Source organism: Falco biarmicus, chromosome 6, assembly GCF_023638135.1.
Source record: "Falco biarmicus isolate bFalBia1 chromosome 6, bFalBia1.pri, whole genome shotgun sequence".
Lineage (NCBI taxonomy): Eukaryota > Metazoa > Chordata > Aves > Falconiformes > Falconidae > Falco > Falco biarmicus.
In genome coordinates this window covers 43791151-43816807 of record NC_079293.1, presented here as the reverse complement: position 1 = coordinate 43816807, position 25657 = coordinate 43791151, and the positions used below count along the sequence as shown (strand labels likewise).

The following is a 25657-nucleotide window of genomic DNA, read 5'->3' as shown; positions in this document are numbered from 1 at the left end:
GTGCTTTATCCATGTGAACACACACTTAAGACTCTGGGCAACGTGGTCTACAAACTGGAAGCAACACTCCTATCAATTAAAACACAACATATAGTTTGTTTGTTTGTTTTTTACAGTAAAGTGTTAAACCTGTTGGCTCCTTAAATTACTGCAAATGGCAGTTTTGAAATATGGGGGGGGGGGGGGTTAGTTTGTTTAATATTTTTTAATTTTGTTTCAGTTTTGTACGTCTTTCCCCACTAACTTAGCCTGTAATATAGTGTGCCATGTAAAAAGCCGTTGTGTTGATGTAGAACTGATGCATATAAAATTTCATCGGTCATCTTGTTTCTGGGTCCAATGTACGTGAATTCTTTGGCACAATCCAGACAAGGGCCTTTCTCCCCCAGGCTCCATTGCGAGGTAAGTGGATATTTTGTTCTTCTGGAATATGCACACGAATTTAATAAAACTGCTACTGGCTTTTCTTAAAATATTACATACTCCAAAGTACATGCAATTAAACAGTGTGACAGTAATACACTCCCTCATCATATCTGCATTGTTGAAATGCTAAATGAGCCAACAGAGGCATTCACAAACCACACAGCAGATTTTGACAAAGCCACATTACTCTTTAAAATGAGGAAATTATGAAGCTTAGAATTGTGTATAACATCAGAACTAGGTTTGATAATGTAGATCTGAGTACACTGTGTTCGAGTTTAAGTCAGTTTATACTGATTCCAGGTGGGGATGGGTTATGATTATGCAGGTTATTAGCTGAATTTTTGACATTTAGATTTCGATTATGCTGGCTTATGGAACTGGATTGATTTTTACAACAGAATGTCATTATAGCGCTTACAGTGACATCAAGAACAGAACTTCAGCTTGATCTTCCTCTACAGAAGCTCATTAGAGATTCACATAAGAAGACAACCAACACGTGCTATTGCCATGGAAACAAGATGGAATATTATGAAGCAGTATAGCCCATATTCCAAAATAGAGAGGACAATGTCAGAGCAATTTTAGCACAAGACTGACAGACTCTTTATTTGCAACCTGTATGGGTCAAAGCAGAACTTAGCTCCTGGTCCTCAAAATAAAAAACACCAGTGCAGTTTTAGGACTCTGGTTTCAATTCCTCCTTTTCAAGTGTGACAACTCAAGCCAGTTATTTTCGGTTTCATTGTATGGGAGCAAGGAGGCCGAATGGAGGCAGAGACATCACAGCAGGTGTGTAGGTGTGACGATTTACAAAGAACAGACATCACAGAATGGATAGAGGAGTGAGTCAAGTTCACGCCAGGCAGAGAGGTACTGATAAAACAGAAGTGAGCAAAACCAGCAGAAGCTGAACATCTGATACATCATGGAGATGCAGAGGAAAGGCTAGTTTCAAATGCAAAGGCTAGCCGGTACCAGCAGCCAGAATGCAAAGGATAAAATTTCTTGTGATTTGCATTAAATAGGTTAAGTCTCATAGTTTCTTATGTTGCCTAGAAGATGAAATGCTTTTGGACACCCTGGACATGTTGTATGTATACAATATATACAAAGTCAAACTTCCCAAGGTTCTGCTTGTGACTAGATACACAGAAAACTCTTCTAAGCCATTTAAAACAGCTCTGTCTGGTCTAGAGAGAGTTTTTCACCATTGTAAACACTTTGACCATTGTCTCCAAGTACAGAGTGCTAGCTAATGAGTATGAATGCACATAGTTTTTTGTGTTTGATGACAATACAAAAAAAATATAGGAATTCTATGCTAATGGAAGCAAGAGCTTAGAGGAAATGTTTCACCCTTTATCTAGAAAGCCTGTGATTGTCACTTCATTCCCACACTGGTTCTGCCTTTAAGAAACATTTTTAAATTCCAGCTGAAGGTCTAGGAACCAAGGATCTATTGTAATCACTTTGAGCAGAGCCACCATGGGCAAAACATAGCTTAAGGAAAAATAACAATAATTGGGTTTTAAGGAGTAGTCAACAAGCCTTGGAAGGGTAGACCATGAGTTCGCCACTACAGAGAGTTACTTTAAGTTTCAAAAGCAAGAGAATGATGAAAGGGAAAAATATTACAGTACACAGAAAGCTTGTGAGTGCCTGCTGAACCAGTCTTTGGGAAGCCTTCCAATGCCTACATATGAAAAGTGTTGTATACCACTATCTAATTATTATAAGCTCCATAAATCATCATCCACTTAAGGAGCTCATGTTTCTGCCAAGTTAAATGACTTCAGAACTGGTAGATAACATTCACTGTTTCAACTCCGATTCACTCTTGACTAGATCTGTTTTGATTCGAAAAAAAGGGCAAAAGACACTGTCAGTTTGGGAGAAGAATCTGAACGGAATATGAATTTTTATTGCAAAATTTTATTCCAGTAAAACATACAAGCTTTAATAGTAGTGAGTACCTTTATAGAGTGAGAATCAAAATACCAAATACTTTTTAAATAAAGAAGAATACTAGATCAGTTTTTTCACTAGCATCAGGCAAAGAGATAAAATGTGAGAGAGCTGACACAAAATACTGGAAAATAACAAACGTTCTTTGCCATCTTTGCATATAAACTTTCTTTCCCAAACTGTTAAGTACAACTCAGTAAGTGCTAGCAATTACTTTTTTTTCCCTAAACCTTTTCTGGGTCTTTTTTCGTGTGCATCTAGGCTTTTCTTCTCTTGCTTTGCTTGCAGCACTGGTTCATGAGCTTCCGACTCTTCTTGTTTTCTGTGCTCAGCCTCTAGCAGCTTCCTTCTGTATGCTTCCCGAATGCTGTGAATTCTGCCTCGTGTTTCATCTAAGGACGCCTAGCCAAAACCAAACCCCCCAACACATGAACCTTGATTTCATCACAAGCAACTGCACCCTTCCTGTTATGTTTTACTTTGTCACTCTGTAAGTACAGGGAGGACATCTCTCCTTTTCTTTTTACAGGTATTTTTATTTATTTGTCACAGTGACACAGCTATATGTCAGTCTCTTCACCATAAAGAAGGAGAGAAAGTTAACGAAAGTCCTTTTTAAATTGCTGGCATAATAAGCTAATTGAGTGAAAGGAGGATAGGCAACAGGCTAGTTACCCATCTGGGTCTAGTCCCTCTTCAGTTCCTGGCTTGCTTTTTTGTCTTAAACAGGTCTCTTGAAATCTAGTTTTCAGAAATTCAAAATGGCTTAGGAGCTTTAATCTTTTAAGAGACTAAAGGAGCCTAAATCACACAAGACCTTCAACAAGACTTAGGGCAAACTGGACTTGGACACTTCTGAAAACTTTTTCTTTTACATTTCCATCCTGGAAAATGGGGATACCTTTACACGGTCCTCTGTGGTCAGCAGATGAAAAAACTGTAAAAGTGCTAACCAGCACAGTATGCATGTTCACAAGTAACTCTCATTTTATATTCACACTGTGAAACACTTTAATGGACATTCTTTCTAGAAAGACCTGAGGATCTTAATAAAAATTTGCCCTTCTAATGTATGGTATGTTAGGCATCCAAAATCCTAGCAACATCTGGTTGGACACCTGGACATGCATTCTTGTTAGGATCAATCAGTCACTGGTAGAGAGCTATAGCACCCTGTAGACTTGTAGTTAAGTAATATAAATTGGCTGTCTGGAAAGTTAAGAAGATGTTTTCAAGTGATTTCTGTAAATAGGTTGGTTTGATGTAAAATTATGTATACTGTCTCTTAACCAGTTTTAAGAGCTCTGAATAGTTGCCAGCTGATTGCTTGGGGCTATTTTATCACTGCTGTGTAACAAAGCATTTTGTTGTTCCTGTTGACACTCAAGGGTTAAGCCAATTTTGTGAAGATATTTATACCAATTTTATGTGCAATGCTGAGTTAATCCTAACAATGGATCCTACACTAATGCTACCAAATCTATGATTTATAGACATGATTTTTTAATGGATTAATAATACCAATTTTTTGTTTGCTGGTGTCATGTATATTCCAGGAAAACCTTCTCTACCTTTGCAGTAAGGCACATTAGGAGCAACTTGCCCTCCTATGTAAATTATCTTGTTCTTTATTACTTTCCAAAAAGCCATGTACCTGTACAATTTATAACCAAAAAAAACCCCAAACCAGAGATGCTTTATCTAATATGCATCTGATCATATATGTCAAATGCTTAATTTATTCTCACTTATAACTATCCTTTATGGTAATATTCTTAAAAGTTTTTTGCAAAGAGCTAGGTCAAGAAAAGACTAAGACCATCATATTAAGGATGTTCTACAGTACTATTTTCTTTTCCTAGAACCTTTAGTTTTAACCTTTGCCCAAAAGAAATTTCAAGCTTTTTCACTGTTTCTAATTATTGATAGTGAATACAAAAGTCTTGAGAATGGTTGATCAAGATATTCATACTAGTAGCGCATATCACAGTAATAGTTACCAGAAAGTAATCTTGAAAACTTACCTGCAGATTCTCATACATTTCAAGTATATTTTGCTTCAATAAAGCTCTGGCATTTTGTTCTTTTTCTCTTTGTTTGAAAGCCAACTCTCGAAGTTCCCTAAAATGATTGATTTTTTCTGCTTTACGTATCTCTTGCTGTTGAATGATAGACTCATTTCTTAGCACAGACTCAGGCATGGTTTTTCTGAAGGAAATACAAAGATATTTTTCTCATTTCAAATATAACTTTGGGGATGTATATTTTATGTTACACTTATAGTCATACATTTGGCATATATACTTCAATGTCACCATTGTATGTTTAGATAAGGTTAAGGAGTCACTTTTCCTCTGCTTATATATATCACCAATAAGTAAGTACATTCCTAAGGCCAGGTCTTCTCATACTTGAATGTCTATTTAAAAAAATATTTGTAAAATCATGCCTATCTTTGAACATATGAAAAACTCATAGATGTGACACTTATTTTTAATTTGCAAGAAGTATTTCCAGAAGTTTTTGGTATTTTAATTCAGCATTGGGACAAATGTTGGGTTTTTTGGTTTGTTGGGTTTTTTTTTTTTCCTGTTGGCATAATGGAAACTAAGTGTATAATATATTTTTATAATTTGACTTAAATGACTAGTGTATAAGTCAATGAGTTGGAGGCAAATGAAATGCCTGTGGAAGATATTTTTCCATATTTTCTATTGTTTTAATGTTATTCACTTCAATATAACACCAGTTTCCTTTTCAATATAAAATTAAATTTGAGGATTTTTTTTCAGCATGTTCTAAGGTCTTACTGAAAATCAATTTGCTGTATAAATGCCACATTGAATACAAATGGATTTAAGCACGAACTGGGTTCTAGCTGCAGCACAGCAAACATGCAGATGCATGTATATTAGCTAGGTAAGTTCATATTAGCACATGTAATAAAGAATATAGTTCTTTTGAATAAAGAAATAATATAATTATTTCAGCTAATAACTATTATTATGAACTGAACTGCATTTTTAAAATATATTATTTGAATCTAGCATCACATCCTGACAAACTTGATATGTGCTTCTTTCAAGATGACCACTGAAATGGTCATCTTTGCCTGCACATGCATTTTCTTCAAGTTTTTACATCACATACTCATTACTTGCAGTGCAGTGACTCGGCATCTTTGATATGTTATGATTAGGAAAGGACGTAAATTATAACTGAATGTAGGAAAACACAGATTTTAAAAAACATCCATACCAGGAAAATCAAAGCTGAAAACTGTATCTTGATCTACCTCTACACTTTTGCGTTCACTACTCAGTGATTTTGTGTACACAACATAAAGGACAGGTAAAACATGGCTGAGGATTTTCACGGCAACTTCTAACAAGCATGTGACAGAATAGTAGCTTACTTCAGTGGCATGTGAAGGATAAAGCCTAAATTCACACCTACTATACTGCATCCAATTACAGATAGGATACAAATGCATAAAAATTATATTGCATTTACTGATTTCTGTATATGAAAATCCTTAGCTAGTTGTTCATTTTGGTGTTTCACTGGGACTTAAGTTTTCCTGCTGTTTACCTCATATAAGGACTAAGGTCTATAGGCTCCCATTTTTTTTGCTGCTTTTGTAAGATTGAGTCAGTAGCTTCTTGTGATGCTTTCTTTCCTGCGGTAAAAGAATCTACAACAGAACAAATTAAACCAGTTATGCAGTTTTGTTAGGAGGTTCCATCTAAATTCTTGCATAGTTTTTTCTTCTTTTGGCTTAGCAGAGTACATTATTAAGTGAGAGTGTGGGTTGGAAAGGATATAATATTTCTGCCTTTTTATTTCCAACACTCATGATAGAATCAAAAATGCTGCAAAAACCCACGCATGCTAGACTGAAATTAATATATGTATTTTAGCTAAATCCACAATACTCAAGAAGGTTTGTAAATCTAAGCAAGAATGTTCAATTTAAATTGCCTAAAGAATATAAGAACAACCTCTAAGCAGCAAGGAATCACATTCTTTTATTAAAAATAAATCTACCAAAATATGATTGTTCAGTCCTGGCTGTAGTTAAAAAAAAATTAATGATGTGCACTTTTGGGCAAAGATTTACTTTGGGAAGTACTGGTCTGTAGAAGAAAGGTCCCATGACAACTTAAAATTCTCATTCAGAAGTCTTGAATTTTTTTAATCACATGTATAGTAACCATATTATGCTTTAATGTACCATTCAATATAATGATGTATCTGATATTAAGCACACCACTATGCTGAGCTGCCTTGTGATTATTCCAATGCTTCCTTCTTTTGGTTCACCTGGATGGGCTAAAAATCCCTGTAAAATTTATGAGATTTAACATTGACTGGGGTAGTTTGTTTCCATAAATCCTCTCTTATTACTCTACTTATAGTACCAATCAATTAAAACATTTAAAAAATGTTACTTGAATTTTCTCACTGGAAATAGTAGTTTTCTGAGCATTAAAAAAAATGTACTGTCTCTATATTTTCTGTCTATACATAGACAAATATACCAGCCTTCTCTGTTGGTCTAGAAGGGTGTCATGGATTTTGGAAGTGCCTTAGACACTGCCCATCAGGAAAGTTTTCTCCAGAACATAAAAATTCTCATTAAGATACTGAACGTTACAGAAATGGTCAAGCACATTATTGCCTATTGCTGCAGTCTATGGAACTGAACCATAACAACTTAAAGTCATTGGGGTGTCACCTCTGTACTTCATGAGACTTTGTATTAGACTCCAAATGCTTAGTTTAGAACAAAGCTCTTGGCAGACAACCATTACTTTTGAAATCCCAAGCCAGTAACTTAGAGAAAATAATATTTTTTCAAGTTCCTTTGGAATGCAAGAAATAACTAATGACGTCTTTGTCTAAAGCATAAGGTGAGGACTACTTCTGCTTTAAGTTCTGAAACATTCCTGGGAGGATTACTCACCTGATTGGAAAAATACTAATCTTAACAAGTTATGTACTGATCACAGATTCTACTTCCATGCAGATGAGCCATGACCAGATGTTGTCACAATCAGATGGGTATTTTACTTCCCTTTCTGTGATGGCCTGGTCTCAGCAGTATTTGCAGAAGAAAAAACCCAACAAACAGCCTTACAACCTTGCACTCAGTTCAAATTTTCAGGAGTCCAGTAATTGCCAGGGAATACAAATGAAGAATACATAGAAGTTGTAACCCTAAATAAAATTAGACAATACTTATGGAAGCTGCCAGGAAGCTGATGCTACTCAGTATGCAGTTTTTGACAGCTTACTTCCAGAGCACTGTCCACGAACAGTTTCCATGAACATTAACATAAAGAAAATGTGTATTAGAAGTATTACTGTCTGTCTTACATGTTATTTCAGCTGCTAAACAATTTTTAAAAATTTCAACACTAATGACCTCTGGTAACTAACTTGGAGTAGAGGGACTATTTTCCACTGAACTTCCAAAAAATTCAGGTTAATTCAGGGTTAGAATTCTACTACAGAAGGACTGCCTGCAGTTTGCTTAAGGGTAACTTGGCAGCCTCCAAGAGCCATGAGGCTGTATCTGTGTCTGAAAACAGAGCAATGCAACAACTAAAACTAGAGCAGATAGAGACCAAGCACGACACCTTTTGGTGCATTTGGGCACCTTTATCAGGGCTGCTCTATCCATTTACTACTAGTATTTAATGCAGAAGTCTTTTCTAAGATGCTGATGATGAACCAAAGACACGCTTGACAAAGTTACGCCCTTACCTCTTTCTCCTGAAGTAGGTGTTAAAGTGGCAGTCTCAGTCCCAGCTACGGGCTCCTCTGAGTATCTGTCAGCATACTTATTAATAAACCGCATGCGTTCCTGAAAAGCCTAGAGATCAAAGTTTTAATCCAGGTAAGAAAACTTCTACTGTATACTTTAAATGCCAAAGAATTTTTAAAAGTAGGAATCTATAAGTAGTCAATAAGACAGTAAATCTTCAAATCCAGTGCATGTGAGAGACGATGTTATTTTATATTACTGGTGAGTGTATTTCCCTGGTTTGATCTATGAAACTGCACCTCTAACAAAAGGAATACCATTAGTGAGACATTGGGGAGAAAAAAAGATAAACACAAAAGGACCACATTTCATGTCAGAGTCATATTCAAGCCAGCTCTCCAACAGATATTTTTTTTCTGAAATAATATCAACGTTAAACATCCAATTTTTCTAGGAATATTTTGGAACCATTATTTGTTTAGTTTTAATGTGCTGTGTAGAGGAGAACTAAATTAGCATCAGTACTTACAGTTAATCTTTAATTTCTATCAAGTGTGTCTTGAGTATATGAGTAAGAACCCCTAAGTAAACCTTTTTGAGATGGTCGTTCACTAAAATAAAATGTAGGCAGTACACTTTGAATGGTTTCACTCCGCTCGATGCATACTGGCTATATTTAGTACATATCCCAGATGAGAAAACAGTGCTGTCAATAACAAACCTAATGCCAGAGTGCAGTGTGTAACTCTGCCTGGGGCTGGAATCAGAAAAGATGCTAGGGTTCCTTCCCATTGAATCAGTCCCAAGATGTCACACTAAAGATCATCATGCAATGAAACGCTGGAAAATCACTTATCTCTGGGCAGTATAAAATTATCTTTGGATTTGAAAATAGAAACAAACAACCGAAAACCTGAAAAGCAAGGTTCCCTCATAGCTGAATGTATGGTCAGAATACGTACAGCTACTGCACCTCCTTAGGGAAATACTGCTTCCTCCTAGGAGCTTCTATAGCATGGTGATTTAAATTTCCTTCTGAGAAAGGGGAGCTATGGGTGCAAACACTTTCAAGTGCAATTACCTTTGATGACAAAACCTGGCATCACCACTTCTGCCTGTCCTTTCAGAAGGTGACTTTGGCTCACTGGGCTTTCTCTTAAGGGCTCATTGCCAGAATGAACAAAGCCAAAGTTCAGGCTGGAGCCAGGCACCTAATTCCCAGAGTCAAAGGGCATGTGACCCCTGGAACAGGCAGGCGTTGGGGCAGGGTGACCAGGAAGAAAGGAGAAAGGAAAATTCCTTAGTCTGCATAGCAGAACCCCAATTTAGACCTTCTTTTTTTAGCATATCACATGCAGTTGCTGCAATTTGCTTAACGATAGCTGTTTTAGGAAAATGTCACAGACCTAAAGGGCTTTTAAAATGGAAACCTTTAGTTGTAATTTAGTTGATTTTCTGATGGAAAAAGGCAACAGTGATAGAACCAGCATGCTAAAGAGACTCTACACATCAAAGGGGATGCATTTCCAGCTCATCTTTAGGAGGCTGTACTTGCATTTTCAGTCTCAGCACAGCCAATTAAAGCTGCAGAGTAATGTATCTCTTCTTAAATCAGAATTTAATAAAGTAGTGTCAGGAAAAAATTTGGGGTTTGGATACACTGAAGAGAACTGAGAAGATCTGAAAGTGTAACTGGGAAGAGCCATGTCTGAGGTTCATTTCTGAAAGGTACTACAAAAAAGGCAAAATGCTTCTGAGCTTGGGTGTCTCTCAATGGCCGGTGGTGGTGGTGGTGGTGGTGACTGGGACTGACTGTACAGGCAAGTTTAAAGACTGCATTTTGTTCTTTTATTTTCCTTTTTTTGGTAACGATGCTTCCAATTCTCAATCAGCAGTGTAACTTTTTGCTTTGCTAGAAAGAACCTGTATTATTTTTCCATCTTAAGCATACGTCATGTCAAAAGAGCCCAGCTGCAGCTGATATCTGAATTAGTTGCTTCTCCAGAACAGTGAATTCATACAGCACAGTAGGTACAGGCTCGTGGGTAACCTGCAACCCAGAAGGAATTAGGGAATCCTGGCTGCAGGGGACAATTTGAGTGATGATATGGCCAGGTGCCAGTTCTTCAAGAGAAATCTTTTTGTCATGTTTGTAACAGTTTATTTCTCACTAGAATCTGTTCATGCTAAACATTAAACTTGTCACAAGTAGCAGTTCTGCAATTGTGTGGAGGTAGTGGGCTTTCTAAGGAGAAACTTTGTTTTGTAAAGCAGAATCTCAGTGATCTAGAGAAGTCTAAAGTTGATGATCTGGAATGCTGTCCAGAATTCATGCGCATAATCACTTTTGATTCTTGAAGCTGTGTTAAGATTTCCTGTCTTCCACATTGTGGTGAGGAGGACAACCATGTGAAGTCAGGTCCCTGTTGTGGCAACTGCTCTACCATAACAGCAGCTCCTGGAACTTGTGAAGAAACATTACGGCAAAGATTGCGCTCCGGTATTACCTTGATAGCTCTTCCTGGCTCTGCAGACTCCCATGCTTGTTTCATAGCTTTGATCTCATCTGCTCGCTGGGTGTCTTTCTTCACCTCCAGAACATCTGCCTGCCTCTGTTCACTAACTAGACGTAAAGTCCAGTATGGTTTGTTTGAAGCGGCTTGCTGAAAGTGAAGTATTATAAAGACAATGTATTCACTGGTCTACATTTACTACCACTATTTAGGATGAAGTTATGTTTCTGTATCTTGATAATTTTCCCGACTGATACACATTATACATTCATACACACTGACATGGCATTACTACACAAACAGTGGCTGCCAAAGGAAAGGAAATTACTTTGCAACATCTAAAGCTCTTTGAGTTTTTATTTTTACATGCTTCTGCCAACTCCCATACAGCATGCTCCACACTCCCAGTTCTTCTGAACAGTGTGTCTGAACAGGAGTATTTTGTAGCGATTTTTCATGCAGTTGTCTTACCTCCCTGCCAAGCTTTTTTCTTTTCTTTCCCTCCTTCCCCTTCCTTTCTTCCACAAGCTTTTCTACTAGAAGTCTTATTGTATTCAATTAGGCTTTTTGTATAGAAATACATCTTGCTCTGTCTTATGAGGCATCAGGTTTTTTCCAGTTACTTCCCAAACTCTATACATACTTATCCAGAACTGTAGGGTACAACTAGTGCCTGAAATGTATGAGACTATTCTGCTGTCTGAGCAATGAATGAGACATTGTGCTGTATATACTTCTGAAAACCATACTATCTACAGAATCTTTAAGAACAAGATTTAGAAGTAGAGATAGGAGTTCAGCTTTTATTTGAGACTGAAGGTGGGCATCTTATCTGCAAGCAGTCCCACCTCAAAACTCGCATCTATTTTAGTGGCAGACCAAAGAACTCCCAAGAACCATCACCTCAGCATGCCTAGTGTACCCAGTCATTGGAGCTCAAGGCAGAAATCTGACACAGCCTGAAGCTTCACTGCATTTCTATGGCCAATAATCTCAACTGCAGCCACTCAGACTGCTCTGAAAGAAGGGTTAAAGCACTGTTCCAGAACTCTGTATAATTAGGTGTGGATACGAATCATAAGGAAGTTTGCTCTGCAGCAGGTTTAGTCAACAAAACAATTCAGTAGAGATTTCTTTATTAAAAACTCTATGCAGATGCCCACCCCTTGAACTACCTGCCATGAGGCAGCAAAATTCCCAGCAAAAGTAATACCATTAAATGAGGAGCTGCCAGTTTCTTCTTTGCCTTCCATTAATCTGTTCACAATCAATAGAGTTAATTATTCCTTTTAAGGCATACAGGCTGGCAGTAGCCTTTCTGTCAGCCACAGAACACTCAGATTATCCCACCACAGATGAGAAGAATTTGCAAGTAGGTACCAGTTTTTCTGCCATCGTACGTCTGCAAGTTAATGACAACTGTGACATATGAGACAGGAACTGACTGCTGCAGAAAGACCTATTGCATGTCCCTGGGAACTCATGAAAACCACTACCATGAGGGAATAATGGGATGTGAATATGGCAAATTCATGGAGTTTATTAAACCTTCAGCAGAGACAGAAGGTTTAATACAGTAGTTGCTTTACAGATAAACACGAAAGGAGCACATTGCATCTCTAAATACAGGATGCCTGTCTTTTACATGTGTCATTCAGTCTCTCTCAGTGTAAAGCTAAGAAGGTGGCAAAGCAGGCCATAGAGAAATGCAAAGGATACAGTAAAAGAGCTATTAATACTGATCTGCAGACCTGAAACAAACCCAATTTTTGGCTTTGTTCTCACCTGAGATTCAGGTGGAGATGCAAGATGTAGAAATGATCCTCTTTCTTTACTGGACCTCTCTTTTTCTGTCTTCTCAGATGCTTTATCTTTTGATTTTCTGGTTGGTTTAGGAATACTTGCAGACTTTTTTCCTTCAAAATAATTGGGCATTAGAGGAAAGCTATGCTCCGTATGCTTTTCCCCATATGCTATTCAGATGTAGTTATGATGTGTGATGAATTAGAGGATACCATTGTCATCCATTAATTTATTTCCCCATATAAAAGCCAGGTGGAATAACAGCACAAAACAGCCATACAGAGACACAAAGAATAGTCAGTTAATTAGTGGACACTTTCAAGTACTACACTAATATTTATTGGTGGACCAAGAAAGAATATGGCAACAAAACAACTTTTAAAAACAGATTTATAAGGTGGACAGGCTTATCTGTCCTAAATAGCACTCTACCCTGGACTTAACTGTGAGTTTGCCATGGTCCCTACACATCAAGTCACTGCACTGTTGCCTTGTGTATGGGTCAGTCCAAAGACTGCAAGGTACAGAATCACTGCCTGAGTCTTACTTCTCTTATATAGGCTCATACAATCTCTGTCAGTGTTATGCACCAGGCAGGTGAGAAGCTCAAAGCAGGTGAAGCCAATGTTCTCAGTGTCTCATATCCTTGTAAGCCTGAAAGTGTAAAGTGCAGAAGGGAAGATACACCCCATCAAAAATTCAAGGAAGTTAAGGCAAATAAAAATATCTGATATTTGCTGCATATTTAAGATCATTAAAAATTATCATTCAGAACTACCTAAGAACATTTTGGATTTGTTATTTTATCAGTACATACATACGCTATATGTCTGAATTAAAGATACTGAGAATTGACATTTGCAACACTTATTCTGCACTGTCTTAGTTGGTAGGAGCTGTTATGAAGACCATGCATGTCATATTCTCATTAGAATAAATTAATAAATAAAGCCTGTAATAGCATATAGCATTAATAGCATAAGGAATATGTCAACTGAAACAACTTGGAAAGGACCCACAACACTATGAGGAAGATTAAAGATGTGACTCTGAAATCTCTGTTTCTCTGTACTTAAAACATAAAAACAATTATTGAAAACCTAGATTTAGTCAGTACAATAAAACAGAGGATTTATCTTCGAAAAAAGAGGAAACGAGTGTTTTATAATGTGACAATAATAATAAGATACCTTTCACTCAATGCTATTCTTTTCTAATTTCTTTCCACTGATGACAATCACTGTGCTGCATGATTAATGAGCTTTGGATCAGATCTGCAATGTCATGGTTGAGGATATATGGATATATAAAATTGTAAATATTAAATATATAGAAACATATTTATAGCCAAGCATTGGAACAGGCTGCCCAGGGAAGTGGTTGAGTCACTATCCCTGGAGGCATTTGAAAGACGTGTAGATGTGGTGCATAGGGACATGGTTTAGTGGTGGACTTGAGAGTCCTGGGTTAACGGTTGGACTCAAAGATCTTAAAGATCTTTTCCAACCTAAATGATTCTATGATTCTAACCACACATACAAATACATATTATAAGATATATATGTGTAATACATCATACATTATAGATGTGTTTATGATTAAGTTCTATTTATTATTCTTATGTCCTCATGCTACTTAAAGAATGGACAACAGCACCAAAGTGCTAAGCTTAAATTGATTCAATGCTACCAAAGTATACATTAAAGAATGAAAGCAAAAATTAAAGTGGTCTCCACAAATATTGAAGATACTAAAACAGCTCCAGAGGAAATGCAAATATAAAATAAATAGTGATGACATTATTTGAAGTTATAATATCATTACCTAAATGGCTTTCCATTTAATTTCACATTATCATAACATATTAGCACCATGAATCAGGCTGGTGTACATGCATTATTCAGTGAATTACTAATTTTTAAATATTAATTATTTATTGTTTATACAAACACTCAGGAGACACTCAGTGTCTTTAGCTAAATTATATCAGACAAAGACTTCTATGTCATGAAATACCACCAGCTTTGTCTGGCTTCTATAAATATTGTACAGCTCAGAATTTTAACATTTTGATGCTCTGGACTTACTGCATACACTGAGAAGTTAATACATAACAAACAAGCGTATGAAACAAGGTGAGGCATTCTGCTTTAACTCCAGATAAGAAGGCTTAGGGCAGGATTCAGTTGAGCTCGCTTAGCTCATGGTATGGCAGTGCTGCGCGGGTTCCCCCAGCCCTCTTCCCTCCCTCAGCAGGGCAGGCAGTCTCCCTGGTTTTGGGATCATTCTCCAGATATTCCTTGGAGGGAGCATGGCTGCAGTTTGGCACTATAGCATGCAGCCCACTGTCTGTACGGGGGATGTGAGCAGTTCCTTGGGGCTTTTCCAAGGACAAAGTCAGGCAAATGCTTTGTATGGAATATGATAAGAAGAAAGGCAGGGAGATGATACAGAAAGCTCACAGCTTATGCATCAATCATCACAAACTCTCAGTGGCAGTTATTGTATGTGTGTGGCACCGAGAAAAGCTTGGGCATCACACCAATTGACAGTGATGACAAACAGCTGACAGCAACTCTTAAAATTAGATTCTCTACCACTTTGCAATTATTTCCGCCAAGATTCATTTAGTCTAATGCCAGAAGGGACCATAGTGATCATCCAGTCAGATGTCCTATCTATGACACCCTAAATAATTACCCTAAGTGATTCCTATCTGAAACTCATAACTCCAGATTGAGATACAATTCTATTTTTTAGGTAAGATAGACAGCTACTCCTGATTTATGAAATTAAAATTACAGAACATGTATCTTATTCATAGGTAAAATACAAAGGAGTCCTTTAAAGTTTTCTTTGAGAAGTTGCTATGCTCCCACTATCCAAAACAGGCTCTGAGCATTTAGTGGGATTACTCAGTAGTTGGCAGAAATGACTGTTACTTGCCCCATGACAGGCTTTCAGGTTTGGTTAGGAAATGACCAAGAAGTTCAGACGTTGCCTTTTGCTGTCTCTGACTGGACACTCAGAAAGATTCTCAACAGAAAGCAACATGACAAATCTTTCCGAAGCTGGGCTCATCCAGATGCTGAAGTAGCAGTAAAAAGACACCAGGATAGAACCAAACCACCAATATGGTGGCAGGAGTAGGGTGGGGGTAGAGCATGGCTTAGGGGTCTACAGGTCTTTAAACCCTAGCACCATCATATATCCTCAGTGACCTATTTTTTCACTGAACACCAGGCAAATGATTAATCACTACAGAAAGGCAAGGTGGGAAAGATATAACGAGAGGAGGAACTGAACATCCTGTTAAACTCCTTGTGAAATGCTGTGCTTCGCATGAAGAGAAAAAAATAGGAATATCCAAAGGATCATTGCCTCTCCTGCCTTTTCAAACCGACCTCTACTGCCTGGGTTGGGCACCCTACCTCCCACTGTTCTCCCAGTTGGATAGACAGCCTTCTCTTAGCAGCAGCTAACACTCTTGGTCAACTTAAGGCACTATACAAAATACATGCTGCAGGCAGCATTCAGTGCACTGGTGATTCAACTCTGGGTTGTGACAGTTGCACAACAAAACTGATCTTACTACAGGAAAAGTAAAACCAAAGAACTCAAAAAGACAGTAGCTGAAAACCATATGTAGAAAACAAATCTTAAAATAATTTTGTATGCACAGCCAAGCAACTTAAAATGGTATCAGCAGTTGCAAGACTGCCTGCTATTTCCCCCCTTTTTATACAAGAATTATTATCCAGACCTTATATTTTTTTACTATTTTTCCACTGAAGTCTTGCCCCATTAACAGTTCCCAATGGAAGGGGAAAAAGGAAAAAGAAGAGAGAAAAGAATGAAGACTGTATAAATAATGAACTATCTGGCACTTTCTAATTTCTGCATACTTGGGTTTTCCTGGTTAATGCCATTTTAATGTTTTGTGTGTGCAATGTGCTCTTTAATAAAACATTTATTGAGATTTCATATATAATAAATATGATTAAATATTAGTAATGAAAAAAAATTTTGCTAACACAGTCCTTTTTACAAGTACTGCCAAACTGTAGTACTAGGGAAGAAAATTCTCCAGTTTACAGATGCTATGATAATTTTGTATTTTGTATTTGCTGTTTGTTATTATTTTTTTTTCTGCAAAAATGTTCTTAAAATTACTTATAATATTGGTGAATAAGGAGAGTATAGTAGTATGGGTTTTCATTTAAAGGCAGACTAGTTTAAAAGACTTTAGTAAATGCTAATCCAAAGCCAAAATATGCTTTTGCCATGATAAATTAGCTTTAATACAAAACTAACTCCAGATGGCACTGTTGTCTTACATGAAGAAGTGATACCTGAAACGGTGAAAATTTGTGGCAGGAATTTTCCACCTGGCTTGCTGCAGCTTTCTTGAAAATCACATGGTGAGAGGATGCCTTTTTGATTACATACCAACACTGCTATTACATGAATTGTGTGTTTGACAACTGCTGCTGCCAGCTTTAAATGGTAAAGCTCAGCTTTTAAATTGCTTTAAGACTAGTTCACAATCAAAAAAAGATTCACAGATTAAATGTTTTTCCCAAAATACTTAACTATAGTAAGAATTCCAGATAAATATTGCTGTTAATAGGCATACATAAAATAAATGCCAATTAGTAAATATCATAAGTGTTGGTGTTTAAACTTTATGATATATTTTGTTTTTAAACTGGGCAATCTGTTGGTATCCTTGTATAAACAGAAACACCCAGTTAATATGAACTGTGAAATGTATTTGGGTTACTTTGAAAGTCAGCAATTGTGAGAGGACACAAAACCCACCATATTTAAAAAGAATCCTAAAAGCAAAGTCCTCATTATCCTTGACTGCAGCTTGAATATGGTTGACTGCAAATGAGCTGAAGCATCAGTCAGGGTGGAGAAGGGGAGCTATGAACTGGAATACTGCTACCTTGAATGAAGCATGAGAATATTGCTGATGTTGACAAGCTTCAGTAATAACAGCTGAGAACTAGTGAAGAAACTCAGAGATCAAGTGACCCCCTTTGACCTTCAGTTTTACAGACTATGGTATAGCACGACTGGTGTGTTAAGTGTAAGCTGTTACTACACAGCTGACTCAGGAGGGTAAGGCAATGTCACAGGATGTCTGTTGTAAGAAGCAGTCTATCAGTAAAGGGAAAAGGAGGGGAATAAACGGAGTCACCTAGGAAGAAACGATGATTTTGTAAAGAATGCAACAAACTAAAAGCAGGTGAAATCCGGACTAAAAAAGCTGTGTACAGGCCTGTAAGGCTACATGAGATAGCTCTTTAAATATTACTGAAATTGGATAGGGACTATAGTAAATCAACAAGATACGTCTTCGTAAAAGTTCTGTAACACTAGCTGAGAAACGACTGCAAAAATCTCAAATGTTACACTCATCTTAAAAATAAGAAATGAAAAAATATATGTCAGCAATTACTGCTGCTGAACCTGAATACAGTCTAAGGTATTAGATTTTTTTTTAAAAAATACGACCAGACATTTAAAAAGAAATATGTAACCAAAGTAAGAAGTGAGAAATACCACTAATAAATAAAGATCAACTCTTCCTAAGAAAATGTAAGGGTATTAGCAAGTGTGTGTGTATATATATATATATATATATGAAGAAGGATAATGCAAATGATTTAACCTTAGCTCATATTTTAAAAATTGAGTTCTAGAACTTTTATATTAATTATATGGGAAATGTGAATTGTGGTGGTGGAATGAATGGTGGAAAGTAATATTTTAGGCTCTGTAGAAATCTAGGGGTGAGAGCACAGGGGAGTCAGTTGAATGTGTGTGCGCATGTGTGTGTGTGTGATGATCTGCACCAGCAGCTGGAGTAAGGCTGCAGCCTCAGGAGCTCATGTGGGATCCAGGGGCCAGCAACTGGGTAGACTAGGTGTCTAACTCCAGCTGCTGGAAGGAACCACCCTAAATATATAGTCTCTCTAAAGGACTTCCAGTCTGAGTGCTCTGAGCATTTGTCTGTGATCTGTGTAGCTGGCAATGAATGTATGTATATACGTAGTGTGTGTGTGTTCTGTGTGCATGTTCCTGCTGGGGCTGTATCTTCAGCCTTGCCTCTCTTGGGCTGCTGGATCCAGCATGATAAATTTTCCTCTAACATAATTAAGATCTAAATCGTTCTGTGTCAGCCCCAGGGACAAAAGGAGAAGCAAGATGAGACATTTATCTAATTTCTAAGGATACTGACTAGTATTCTAACTGCTTTTAATATGTGTTGGGGTTTATTTCTGTCCCTTAACAAGAAATGCTAAGAGAATATGGAGGAAAAAAAAGAAAAACTGCTGTAATTTCTCTGTCCCCATTCCGTCTTGAATACACAGCTTATCCTTGGGACCTTTCCTAGTCTGGCCTCCTGCCTAAATTCTCCTAGCAGTACAGAAGTAATACATATCCAATAAGAGGCCTTTCCCCCCGTCTTGTCAGTGCATTTTCTTAAATTACCAGCACACGTTTCTCTAGTTTCAGTAGAAACTTCTATGTTTGGATGTACTTTGTCTGGGCACTGTGCCTTTATGTTATACTCCATCGGTCTCTGACTGTAGAAGCAGTTATACTACAGCTGTTCCAGATCCCTACCTAAAGCTAAGCCCTATGAAGCTCAGGTGAGTTTTGTAAAGTATTCTCTGACTTCTCTGTAATTTAGGAACTAAAGGTATACAGTCATGCAATCAAATCTCATTTCTATGAACAACACGACAAAGAGCTTTTTTGCTCAATTATTGCACTCAAGCCATGAATAAAAGAGAAAAATGTCATATGGTCTTGGCTTGTAGCAGTGTCACCCTTTTTTAAAATCAAATGATGCATTTGACTGAATACACACTTAGATTGACGTACCTTTGATATAATTTTTCTCCATTTCTTTCAGTTCCTGAACAAACAGAGACTGACTCTCAGTAAGTGGCCAACTATTATACAACACCAATGCTTGTATGATATACTTGTGAGACTGTGGAAGAAAATGCAGTATGTTAACATGCTGAAGGCTTAACAATTATAGTAACCGTTCAAAAGTCCTGTAGGTTAGTAAACTGCCAGCTATTGAACTCAGCAAACAAAACACATTGTTAAATTTACAAGCTTACACCATTAAAGTATTCACAAGAAGCTTTAAAAATTAGCATTAATTCCACAGATTTTATTTTCATTTCTGTGAAATGAAACAATTACTCATGTGTTTATCAAGTAAAACTAAATTGGGATATACAACAAGGAGCTACATTCCTGTAAGATTTCCATGTAACTTTCCTATGTATGTCCTGTACTAAAACAAAGACTTTTATCTTTGAATTTAAGACCTACTAAAGGGCTTTGAGCCCTAATAAAAGTACTCAATAATGTCTTAATTTGAGGTAGAGGTGACAGGGTCCATGGGTTATTTGAAACATTTTCTACGCTGAACAGGAAATTACTCTCTTTAAAAATGGTTTTCCAAGTTCTAAAGCCAGTTCCATATCAAAGGAACAACTGTGGAATTTATTTCTCAATAACCTTTTTTTTCTCTTTCTTTGAATATTTTGTTGCAATTTAAATCCGTTATCAGGAAAAATCACAGTACAGAAACACTTGGAGACAGAGAATCAAGAATTATTTTAGAAAAGAAATGTTATTTTTCTAAGACAAATAATACTAGGTGAAGTCAAGAAAAATCCACATTTTTGACATCTGTCTCCGAGAAACTCTGCTCAAGTAGCAGCTAGTGTGTGTGTTACTAAAGCTTTCACCTGACTGGCAACAGGTCTATTAAAACTGTTAGAGGTGGCCTTCTCTTACATCATATTTCAAAGAAAATTCACATTGAAGCGTCAGAAGTTTAATTTCATTACTAGTTGGTTTTGGCCCTTAGCTGAAAATTATACTTGAATTGGACCTGGCAAATGAAGAATATCTAAAGACTGAATATACCTTCATTTGAAAACCAAAATGACTCCTCCTTACTTATTCATATACATACATGATCCTTTCTCCATAGCTTCATTCAGAAGCTATCAACAACCTTAATTTTGGATTCCTTGTTCTTCCTTCAGAATATTAGTTTTCCACATGTACTAAAAGAATTACCAGTACCCCTTCATCGTTTAGGGTGTGGGGGGTTTTTTTGTTTTGGTTTGGGTTTTTGTTTTGTTTTCCCAAACCCCAATGACTTGGAATCTCTTACTTGTTGTGGACTTACATCATTACTCTGAAAGTTTTCCAAGAGGCAAGATTCATCTTTTAATATAGATGGACCTTCCTGTACAAGTCCTGGCTTGAAAGGAGTTTTGGTGTCCTTTGAAGATGAAATATGACCTTTTTTTTTTGATCCTCCAGTTTCCGATTCCTTCTTCATTCTACTTCGAATAATCTGGGTTTTGCTTGCTGCAAGATGATAAAAAAAAGTCAGTGTTAATTTCCAGAAATTCTATGAATTATTGTCATGGGGTAAACAGATGCCCCCAGAAATTGAGAAAGAATTACTATAGTCAATTTTCTCATGCTGTATTATGATCACAAGGTTCTAATTAAAATTATGCTTATTCCAAATAATATCCTGCTTTCACTCTACATGCAAATCACAAATCTCTTCAAAGTAAATGAAAAATTTGAAAGACTATATATATATAACTGTGGCTGTTTATAAAGCATATAATTTTTCCCCCCAAAACCTACACTTCTTTCCTACACTAACCACCCCAGCATGATCCTACTTACATGATACAAACAGCCTCGTACTCTGTATGGTGGGGTGTCTGTGTAGCTAATCTAATTTAATAAATTTGGTATACCTACAGAAGGGAGGGAGAGGTGCGTTGGCCACAGTTCTGGCAACTCCCACCCTTCCAGAAGCCTCTTCTGTCAGTCTGACACAAAGATCACAGCTGATTGAGGTTTAGGAAAAGGCAGTCTTGAAAGGAGCTATAGAACTATTTGCGGTCTATCATTTATAAAGTTATATCATTGTCCCCTAAGGAAGGTATTACTGTGGAAAAACTGTGAAACCATGTATGTGCTAAGGAAGGGCTGTCACAGAAGTATTAATCCAGAAAATAAACTTGCGTTCATTTCTAATGATAGATTCACTGAAATCTATGATATTACATTGCCTGAACATCTGCAGAAAGAGAATTCTGAAAGGGAATATCTTGTAGAAAACTGACTAAGGAAAAAATAACACCTCTGGGGAAGCAGCTTCACCTGTGTTACACTAACAACAGCTGGACCATCAACTGGGAAAGGGACATCTTTTTGACTTCACTGAGGACAGAAGGCTTTACTCTTCCCAAGGTTTATTGTAGAAACAAAGGATGATACTGTATTGTTGCAACACTTCAAAAGAAAAACGTACAGGGTTTTATGTGTGTTGACAAAACATCCAGGTGAGTTCTCAGGAGCTGACAGGACTATTAGATCAGATTCAGCAAAAATTACTGGTGGTGTGTCAGTGTATAAGCGCCAAATAAAAGGTTAAGTGTGCCACTAGATACTCAAAGGGAATCAGGAGCTATTATCACTTATGGAAGTCAAAGGCCACAGATTACTTGCTATCACATCTTTCCTCTGCATAAGGCAGTGCTTCCTTTTTCCTAAGAAAATCAGTAGAAGTCAGGAAATTAAAACAAGACCTTGCAGAGATGCTTTCTTCAAGATGTCTCAAATTCCTAATCATAAGCTATGAGTTGCTCTTTTGCATGACATTCAGGATCTGTAGTACCCGAGCTATCCCTCTTGCTGGCCCTGTGGTAAGGAGGTCTGTGAGAGAAACGTGAAGGAAGACAACAACACTTGGTTTCTTCTAACCCATTTTTTAAGAGTGATGCAACTCCACAGGTGTTTTTTTGTACAAGATATGCCTAAGCAAGCCTGTGTCTGCAGAGTACTTCCTCACTCAAATACAGCCTGCTGAGCTTTCCAGGTATTAGTCAGCTTCCCATGCGGTGGAGGTGAGAGGAGACGTAACTCGCAGTGGTTAGATTATCAAATCTTTCATCAGAGGGAACCAAAATCATGAAGCTTTCACTCAACGGAAGTACATATGGATGAAGAAGAAACATTATCCAGACCAGAATCTAACATGTTCTTTTACATCTGTGTGAAAAACCTCCTGCAAAAAACCAATTTAGATTCTAAATGGAAGAATAACTATCAAGGTAGGTGGGTTTCAAGGGAGGCTGTATTCCTTAGGCTATCATTATCTTTCATGAACGCCTCAAAATCCTCTTTTTTCTTTCCTAAACCCGAAGAGCTTAAGTATTGAAAAATTCTATAGTGGTTTGCCCAGAGGATGATCCTGACATGAAGATACCTCAGCTCAGAATCTGATGGAATCTGGTCCATAAAGCTCATTCTGCTTTCCTTGCTGGAAAGATTACTTGGAAGTTCCCCAAAATGCCTACACACCCAAAAAAACAGTTCTAGCAATTGTCACCAGGTGGTGCTGTGACACCAAATTTGTTTTCTTGCTACATGCATCTATATTCAGCCCTGGCTTTCCTAAGCAAAGCTCTGGCTAGAAGGAGCTCCTGCCTACCTTGGTTCCAGGTTCAAACAAATATCCGAAGCATCAAAGATTGATATTCTGAGACTGGAATGTATCAGGCTTATACTATGGAAAATAAAAGGATTATGAGCGTTCGCTTGCCCATCTGTGCTTATCAGGACTGCTGTGCTTGTATCAACAAAATGAGTTGTGCTTGCAACGTGTCAATATGCAAGTCCTTTACTGGCAAGTGAATGTTCATTTGATACATCTCAGAAGCGGTAAATATAATCAAAATCAATTGGTTTAATGTAGTTTTTGAGCTATAACATACATTTATAAAACAGCTGTGACTGGAGATGAATTAACAGTTTGTGGGTGCGAAAAGGGGACAATGTTTTATTGGTTTTGCACAATAACATCACTTAATAGTACTTCTGGCAATACACTAATCAATTCTATGTTAGGCAGAATGTGTGATTCTGAATAGGTCTCAAATGTGAGGACTGTCTTGCTTAATGAACAAGTTTGGTGCTGGTGGTATAGCAGTGGTTTCTGATTATTCTTACTCTGTGAAAACACACTTTTTTAAAGAATAACCAGATACTGACAGTAGGAATGTCGTTGTACTGAGTATCCATTGTACAAACTCCCACCTGAACTTGGCATTAGTATTTATGGAGGTTTCTACATTGTTACTGTACAGCTATAATTTCCTAACACTTTTGACAATAGCAGAAAAACATGCTTTGACAATTCCATAAATTGCACCTACAAACTCTCAGCAGGGTGGGTAATATAATACTGTCATACTGCTTACGCTCAGTACATTTCATAATCTTTTCACTTAGCGTGAATGCTCTGAAAGATTTGGAACACATACAAAATGTTGTATTTTTGATATACAGCATGCATATATATAGGAAAAGAACTTCAATGTTAAGGCCACTTGGCCTAGTATTGTAAAAATAACAGTAATAGTGAAAAAACCCAATAAATAGTGACAGCTTCAGAGTCATTCCTTCCAAATGACAGCTCTCTATGCAAGCATATACACTTAAATGACATCAGAATATTCATTTCACCTTCAAATACAGTCTAAAATCAACACTTTTTAATAGGCTCTAGTGCTGAATAGGAACCTGACGTGATGACCTTTCTATTTTCCATCGGGTTAATATAACAGATATTACCATTGACTGAATCATAACGGATTTTGTGAGGATTTTTTTTTTAGTTCTTCTCACCTACGCCCCTGCTAGTCTGGCAAAGACAAAACGTCCCTCTTTGCTATTCTGCCCCACGCTCTCCCTTCCAGCATCTGTTGAAACCCATTTCTTTTCTCTTTCACCTGATTGTGCCTTTTAACTTATCTCCATCTTCAGACTGTGATCTTTGTCAAAAAGACAGTCTCCTGAAAGGAAGTTTCTCCTTCACTTTACCGAGGGTAACTTGGTGATTTATTTCAAGTATTGTGATGCTGACTCTAATCTGTATTACAGCCTTCCTGCTTCTATTTCCACCAGTCTACTATTATGTTTAACAATCCATTCCCACATTCCAAAAACAGTAACCAAAAATAGCTACTGATTATCTTGGTAACTCAGACAGAATCATGACCGCTTCTCCACAACTTCCTTTAAAACCACAACATTGTGATCTGATGAGTTACACTTCAAGAGCATGGTCTCCATAGGATTTAATTTTACATTTCTAGTAATAACAAGGTGCAGTTGAGACAGAAATCAAGATGTTTCATAAATATGATTAAAGTAGTTATTCTTCCCACGCATCACTGGAAATTTAGACAAAACATTTTTCTAAAGGATCACATCAGAAAACTACACAGTTCAAAAGAGTGGAGGTAAATACATGAAATATGATGCTATTTTGGGCTTCAGTGAAGCAATAATCCAGTATTTGAACAAGTTGTCTTCTCCTCAGGTTCTGAGTATGGTCAAACAGGCAGAAACTGATTGATTTACAGACGATTTATTGTCTAAAAGTCTTCATAAAAGGACTGAAGACTAGTATCTTACAACACTGATGTACAGTGATGTCCCTGGAGAGTACACTAGCTGACTTGTTTGCTTATAAACAACTGCTTTATTTAAGCAAACTTGTAGTGCTTATGAATAAAATAATTTTCAAAATGAAACCCACAGATAAAACGAAAAATTCAAAATAGTATATGATCTTACAAATACTACGGAAATAGCTTGATTAAGAAGTGAAGCATAATGAAAATAGGGAAACAAATGAAGATTAGGAATGACATTACGATGGCACAGCAGTAGCACCTGAATTCTATTACATATAAGTAGCGTAGCAGAAGCAGGTAGATGATACTTCATTTTTGTTAAAAACTACCTGAGCACTATGGGGGCAATTATTGAAAATATGTCTAAGAATTATATACCTTATTGAGCTGTATTTATCGTTTCTGAACAGTAAAATTAAACAGCACTTCAAATATCAATCAACTGGCCAATAATACTTTCAGATGACAAAATTTTCATTCCAGTTTTGTTTTAGCTTCTTTAGTAGCCTGGTCGCAATTTTATCAAACGATAAAAATACCAGTGGCAAACAGCTAATACTGTCTGATGGTAGCTCTTGAGTACTGGAAGTGAAACATGACAGAAGACGTCTGGA

The 25657-nt window shown here is 37.1% G+C and overlaps 1 protein-coding gene across 1 annotated transcript in view; it reads right to left on the bottom strand.

Moving 5' to 3' along the window:
- Positions 1–2344: 2344 nt before the first annotated feature.
- The window catches only part of ADGB (androglobin), a 123258-nt gene continuing 99945 nt past the window's right edge, over positions 2345–25657 (bottom strand). Inside the window, exons 28-35 of the mRNA XM_056344385.1 lie at positions 20720–20904; positions 19384–19495; positions 12466–12596; positions 10675–10830; positions 8167–8275; positions 5989–6091; positions 4422–4605; positions 2345–2799 (exon numbers count right to left, since the gene is read on the bottom strand). Coding sequence (XP_056200360.1) covers positions 2608–2799; positions 4422–4605; positions 5989–6091; positions 8167–8275; positions 10675–10830; positions 12466–12596; positions 19384–19495; positions 20720–20904 — 1172 coding nt within the window. The 3' untranslated portion in view covers positions 2345–2607. The remainder of the gene's footprint in view (positions 2800–4421; positions 4606–5988; positions 6092–8166; positions 8276–10674; positions 10831–12465; positions 12597–19383; positions 19496–20719; positions 20905–25657) is intronic.